This window comes from Amphibalanus amphitrite, unplaced genomic scaffold, assembly GCF_019059575.1.
Source record: "Amphibalanus amphitrite isolate SeventyFive unplaced genomic scaffold, NRLGWU_Aamphi_draft 001306F_arrow, whole genome shotgun sequence".
Lineage (NCBI taxonomy): Eukaryota > Metazoa > Arthropoda > Thecostraca > Balanomorpha > Balanidae > Amphibalanus > Amphibalanus amphitrite.
In genome coordinates, this window is record NW_024882799.1 from 135695 (window position 1) to 142708 (window position 7014).

General features: G+C 55.9%; 1 protein-coding gene across 1 annotated transcript; it reads left to right on the forward strand.

Annotated features, from left to right (window-relative positions):
• The first annotated feature begins 719 nt into the window (after positions 1-719).
• LOC122372023 (zinc finger MYM-type protein 1-like) lies at positions 720-6350 on the forward strand. Its single transcript, XM_043348854.1, has 2 exons — positions 720-827; positions 5430-6350. Exons 1-2 carry the CDS (start codon positions 720-722, stop codon positions 6348-6350), a joined length of 1029 nt encoding a protein of 342 aa, XP_043204789.1.
• The last annotated feature ends 664 nt before the right edge of the window (positions 6351-7014 follow it).

Genomic DNA, 7014 nt, shown 5'->3' on the forward strand with positions numbered 1-7014 from the left:
CAAAAACTGGTTGTCATTAACTGAATGGCCATGAACGGGTTTGTTTTGGAAACCAAATCTGTTGGAAGTCAAAGGTCACGCCATGTTCGTTCAGGCATGGAGGTTCTCCACTTCATATGTCAAAAAACAGCGCAACAGTGGTGTAGGCATAATTTTTGTTTTGGGGGAATGCCTTATGGCCTGGGATCAGTTTGGATGCAAATTTAATCGAAAATATTAACATTATCCACCGGCAAGAGGTCAATGAAAACCGTCCTACAACCAGTTTCGGAAGACCTGTAAAACAACTGAAGCCAGCATCGTCTGGCATTTAACTACAATTGTCGGCTAAAATTGTAGCTATCGTGTCTATTACATGTACCATTTCGAAGCTACCCGTATTGACTGTATCGGACGATAAAGAGAAAAAGAGCAATTATTTTCCCTTATCTTAACCCTCGCCGGCACAGGCCATTTTGAGTCCTTCGACGGCACAAGGGGGGTACGAGTTACGACTCCCCCCCCCCCTCGCGTTTGGCCTCTGATTGAGCTAGAGCTTCGCGGAAAAAACGAGCGTCTTGCCCGTCACGAGAGGAAGCTCCTAGAACGCGTGCAGCGTAGGGCAACCAAACTATGTATAGTTACTTTTCGGATTATTCTCTGGGATAATAAAGACATCGAAGCACGGGCGGGTACAAAAGTCGGCACCCGCTCGGCACACTAGGCAGTGCGGTAGAAGCATGCACCCGATGGAAGGCAAAACTCTGGCATGTGAAAGCAACTGGAAAAAGAGAATCGTGCGCGAAGCAATAGAAATAAAAGAAAAAGATCCATACATGAACAGAGATGTAGGAAAATTTGGCCTTAGTCCAATATGGGATTTCACCCTTAGAAATAGGTCGAAATGAGCATAAGAACAATCCATAGGAACTGAACATACACCCGGTTGTGCAAATTGATCTATTGTGTCCAATATATCTCTGTATACACAGGTATAGGTAGCATCCATATAGAAGATTGGTTGCACTACTTGTTATGTAGGGGAACATGCAAGCTAAAAGACCGTGTCAGTTTTTTGGCAAGTGATATATTTTTGAAAAATGTAACCCGTCTAGGGAATAATTTTGGTGTGTGGTTTTTCATATATGTAATTGTTTATTTTGTCCAGTGACCAAGGGTGAGCAACATCATCCGAAATATATGGACTTGTGAGTTAGATATTATTATCCCAGAGAATAATCCGAAAAGTAACTATACATAGCTAATTTCCTGGGAAAAAATGACTTTAAAACAGCAACCAAACTCATCCCAGATCTTCAACACCGACCATACCAAGAAAGGCTAGAAGTGCTGGGTCTGCCATCCAGAGGCGGATCCAGCTCAGAGGTTTGGGGGGGGGGGGGCAAACCATAAAAAATTATCGATTCTTTCCATGCATCGTCCATAGGCGTAATGTTAAAATCATGCCGTTTGGGGGGGTCAAATGCCCATTTTGCCCCCCCCCCTGGATCCGCCACTGCTGCCATCGCTGCAGTACCGCCGCAGAAGAGGTGACATGATCTCCATGTTCATGTTCAACATGATGCGCGGGAGGATTGGACTGGACTGGACAAGGAGAACTTCTTCAGCAAGCCCCGAGCCGCACAGACGAGGGGGCATCCATCGAAGGCGGCAAAACTTCAGGCCAAGGCCGTATAAGAGTCATGGGATTAAGGAATCATGGGATATGGGTCGGATGGGCGACCTCGCGACGGGAGAAGGAACGATTGCAATTGTTGTGTCCCGCACCGCCGATTGCATTCTCTATCTGCACCCGGGGGGCAGGGGGCACGTGCCCCTATCGGATTAGGGGGCCTCGGGCCCGAGGGCCTTGCGACGCCAATTGGCGGCTGAGGGTCCACGCTGGCATCTTTCGACTCAGAAGGGCCCCACTCGGAAGAACATCTGATGTGCTCCGAAGAGCCACACTTCTCTCCATAAGAGCCCCACACCGGCTTTTTAATGTCCCTTGTCGGCCTTTGAGGGCCCCTTGCCGGCTTCTCAGGGCCTAATGGCGACCTCTGAGGGCTACTTGCCGGCCTCTAAGGGCCCTTACCGGCCTATCAGGGACCAGCAGCTCTAAGGGTTCCACACACGCCTGCGATGACCCATGGTTGAAGGTCCCCACAACGGCGCCTGAGAGGGCCCTCACCGGCGGCTGTGAAGGCCCCACACCGGTGCCTAGCTGAGGACCCCACACTGCCAACTCTGAGTGCAACCGGCACCCCTGAATGAGGACCCGAACCAGTGCTTCAAGGCCATAGATCGGCGGTTCTGAGGGCTCAACGCTGGAGCCTCTGACGGCCTCAGACAGGACCTGCGCATCGGACGGCCACTCACCGGTGACTTTTGAGGGCCCCACACCGACAACTCTGAGGGCCCCACTGGCGTCTGAGTGCACCTTGCTGGGCTCTAAGGACTCCACAGGGCTCCCGAAGGCACCGCAGACCTCTTGAGAGCCCCTTGTCGGTCTCTGAGAGCCCCTGTCAGCCTGTGAAGGGTTCGAGCCAGCAGCTCTAAGGGTCCCACACCCGACTGTGACGACCCCACACTGCAGTGTCTCTGAGGGCCCACAACGGCAGCTGTGAGGACCCTCACCGGCGCCTCTGGGGACCCCGCACCAATGCCTCTGAGAGCCTCACACCGGTACCTGTGAGGGCCCACACCAGTGCCTCCAAAGGCTTCATAACCGGCGGCCCTGAGGGCCATACACGGGTGATTTTGAGGGCCTACCGAGGGCACCACACAATCCCTTAGTCTCGCTGAGCTTCTATGTCCATCCCATACCGGCTTTTATCCTAATTCCGGCTCAACTAATTTAAGCAGCCCCCCCCCTCCATGGGTCAGCAGCGCCGCGCCGATGCCGGGGGCCAGCGCCATCGGGGCCGCAGTCGGCCACGCGCACTCAATGGTTAGCGCTTAGCACCGGCGGGTAGCGCACGCCCGGTGTGTTACGGCCGTGAGCCGCTCCAAAACGGCTGTAGTAACTGGTCGATATAGGTAGTAAGCAGATGCAGAGATGCAGGTGGATTGATGACCGGCAAGCTTTTGTGTTTTACGAGGGTGAAGGGTCGAAGTCGGCTGCTAAGTGGTGAGCGGATTTTATCAGATGCCGGTTCACTATGACCTTTGTCCGGGTCCTGGTACCCTGACGCACTCTTGGAGAGCCGAATCAAGCAAAACTCCATCCACGACTGTATCTATACGGCTTACGCTTTTCTGAAAACGTCTGCGTTTGGCCTTCTACGGGCCCGGCCGGCCGGCCCCGATTGGCGGTCCACCAGTGACGTCACCGGTAGTGTCAAGCTGATTGGCGAATAATACATGTGAAAAACCGGGACGACATCCCCCTGCTTCAGGCTTCATCAAGGACACGCATCAACCACTTTACCACGCGAGTCGTCAATGATTGGAACTCGTTGCCTGAGGACGTGGTGTGGTGTGCGCCCCACAGGGGCGGATCCAAGGGGGGGGGGGGGTCACATGGGTCATGGCCCCCCTTGGGCCCTCCCGGGGGCACCACAGGCCTGTCAGGTGCACCACCGGCCCATCAGGGGCACCACAGCCCCAGACGCCCGCCAGGGGCACCACAGGCCTGCCAGGGGCCCCAGAGGTCTGCCAGGGGCACCACGGGCCTCGCAGGGGCACCACGGGCCTGTCAGGGGCACTTCAGGCTTGTCAGGGGCACCACAGTCCTGTCGGGGCCCAGGGGCACCAGTGGTCTAGCAGGGGCACCACAGGCCTGCCAGGGGCACCACAGGCCTGCCAGGGGCACCACAGGCCTAACAAGGGCACCACGGGCCTGTCGGGGGCACCATAAACCTATCAGGGGCACCTCAGGCTTGTCATGGCCCAGGGGCCCCACAGGCCTGTCAGGGGCACCAGAGGCCTAGAAGGGGCATCACAGACCTGCCAGGGGCACCACGGGCCTCGTAGGGGCACCACCGGCCTCGTGGGGGCACCGCCGGCATCGCAGGGGCACCTTGGGCCTGCCAGGGGCACCACGGGCCTGTCAGGGGGCACTTAGGGCTTGTCAGGGGCACCACAGGCCTAACAAGGGCACCACGGGCCTGTCAGGGGCGCCACGAGCCTATCAGGGGCACCCCAGGGCCCAGGCTTGTCATGGCCCAGGGGCCCACAGGCCTGTCAGGGGCACCAGAGGCCTAGAAGGGGCACCACCGGCCTCGAAGGGGCACCTGGGGCCTGTCAGGGGCACCACGGGCCTGTCGGGGGCACTTCGGGCTTGTCAGGGGCGGGCACCACAGTCCTGTCGGGGCCCAGGGGCACTAGTGGTCTAGCAGGGGCACCACAGGCCTAACAAGGGCACCACGGCCGCTTGTCAGGGGCACCACGAGCCTATCAGGGGCATTACAGGCCTGTCAGGGGCATCAATTCAGAGGCCTAGCAGGGTCCCAGGGAGGGGCACCACAGGCCTGCCAGGGGCCCCGGGAACCACCAGCCTCGCAGGGGCACCACGGGCCTGTCTTTGACACTTCAGGCTTGTCAGGGACACCACAATCCTGTCGGGCCCCAGGGGCACCAGCGGCCTGGCAGGGGTACCACAGACCCGCTAGGGGCACCACACAACTGCTAAGAGCACCACAGGCCTAGCAAGGGCACCACGAGCCTGTCAGGGGTACCTCAGGCTTGTCATGGCCTAGGGGCACCACAGGCCTGTCAGGGGCACCAGAGGCCAAGCAGGGGCACCGGGCACCACAGGCCTGCCAGGGGCACGGCCGTCCACCGGCCTGCCAAGTGCCAGCTGGGCACCACAGTCCTTCCAGGGGCACCGCAGGCCTGCCAGGCCAGGGGCACCAGCGGCCGCCGGCCTAGCAGGGGCACAAGTCCCCACAGGCCTACACAGACCAGACCAGAGACCAGGCACTACAGGCCTGTCAGGGGCACAACCGGCCTAGCTGGACCGCTGGGGCACCACAGCCCACAGGTCTGCCACGGACACGGTCACGGCATCACCGGCCCAGCTTGGACACTTTACGCCTGCCAGACCCAAGGCATTCAGATTCAAGCTTGTCTTTTTTATGATTACAGTTGACGAAGAAATAATACCATAGTGTTGTATAAGAATGAACATGAGTTTTAATTTAGTAAAATCTTTCAATCAAAGATAACGTAACATCAGAGTCATTTTTGTCTCTCCTGCTTCGCGCTCAAAATATATCAGTGCTGTTCGACATAACGCAACAAACCAGTGTGATGCTCTCTTGCAGCAGATTGCCAGGCAGCGTGCCACAAAACTGCATCGCTTTGGTTTCAACTGCGAGTTGCCTAGCAACTAGATGAGGCGATGAGCTGGCTGAACACCTTCGGAAATTCAATGCAAAACAAACTTTTGAATTGTTTATGGTGAGGTGAATGTGATACCACGTGGTGTACCGTTGAACGTATTACAGGCGCTGGAGGCCATCGGCAACTGGCAGGACGCGTCGTCAGCAGCCCAGGCGAGGAGGCTCCTGGCTTCCGTGAGGAACCTCGAGTTCCTTGTCTCGCTCCATGTAGCGGCAGATATCGGGGGAGTCGTGCGCCCTCTGTCCATACAGTTGCAAGCAAGGAACCAAGACGCCGTCCAGGCTATCGGACTAGTCCACACCGCCCAACAGAGTCTGGAGAATCGACGAGAAAAAGCAGAAGAGGCTTTCAAAACTCTGTTCGATCATGTGCAAGAAACTGCCATGCGCCACGACATCGATGTCAAACAGCCCAAACGCCTTGTTAAAAGGCAAAGGCACCGTGAGAACTACCAGACAGACTCGGCGGAGGAGTTCTTCCGCGTGTCAATTTTCGTTCCAATGCTGGATTGTACAATCCAAGAGCTCAAGGCACGCTTCTCGGACCATACAAAGCGAGCGATGAGAATCAGCTTGCTGGTTCCCCGTCAGCTCCAGCAGGCTGGGAGTGGGACTGTCGACCCCGGCCGTCTGCGCGAGGTGTGTGAGCGGTACGGCAACGCCGGAGTGCTCGACTACACCGCCGCATCACTGAGGCTCGAGACGGACCGTTGGATTCGGCTGTGGAAAGACTCAGAAGAGGAAGACGCCCCATCGACCGTTCTGCAGTCTATCGCGCGGTGCCCAAGGGAACACTTCCCTACGATCTGGAGGCTGTTTGAAATCGCAGCAGTCCTCCCTGTGACGTCGGCTGAGGCCGAGAGAAGTTTCAGCACGGTACGTCAGCTAAAATCGTACCTGAGGAGCACGATGGGCGAGGAGCGGCTCACAGCACTGGCACTCATGCAAATTCACCCAGAACTGGTGCCATCACCCGCTGCGATCCTCGACGCCTACCACAGAAATCGCACAGGAGGCTGCGACTGACGTAGGACAGACTGGGCGGCTGAGCAGCTGAGCGGCTGAGCAGCGGAGACGTTTGATTAATCAAGTCAGCGCGTTGGTCTCGATGCAATGCAAGCACCGGAGGAGACCGCCGCACCACCGTTACAAGATTCGGCGAGTTTGGGGCCAACTTCGTCGATCTGGGAACGATTCGTCCATTGGAATACATCCATCTAGTGAGTACCGAGTCTGCAGATTATACAACTTAAATGCGTCAAACTTTCGAACAGGAACCAGTTAAGATCTTTGCAATAAGGATGTAATGCATCATTTTTATTTTCAGTGGTAGCCACAGTCAATGGCTCTGATGTTTAAAGGCAATGGAGTGATGATCATCCTTTCTCTTTAAATTCTGCTGCAATAGCGTTGTTTACACTCGAAAATACACGTGCAAGCTATTTACGTTTAACGTTGGTTGTTCTTATTACTAGCTAGGTATTCTAATGTGTTTGCTGCTTATTGCTACATATGGCTGACCCTGATCATCTGATGTTATTTCCACAATAACAGGTGATGCTTTCTCCAACTTTTTTACAGATCAAGAGTACGACTTTTGACGCCACTGCCAGGACCAAGGTAGTTAAACTGACAACGACTTGCCTACCCGATAACGACCCTGGTGAGTACTTAGTGGTGTCCACAGCTA

Excerpts from the sequence above, each read along its gene's own strand:
- LOC122372023 (XM_043348854.1), top strand. The coding sequence starts at position 720 with ATGCACCCGATGGAAGGCAAAACTCTGGCATGTGAAAGCAACTGGAAA. Across the intron at positions 828-5,429 it reads ATCCATACATGAACAGAGAT|GCGCTGGAGGCCATCGGCAA; the intron begins GTAGGAAAATTT and ends AACGTATTACAG.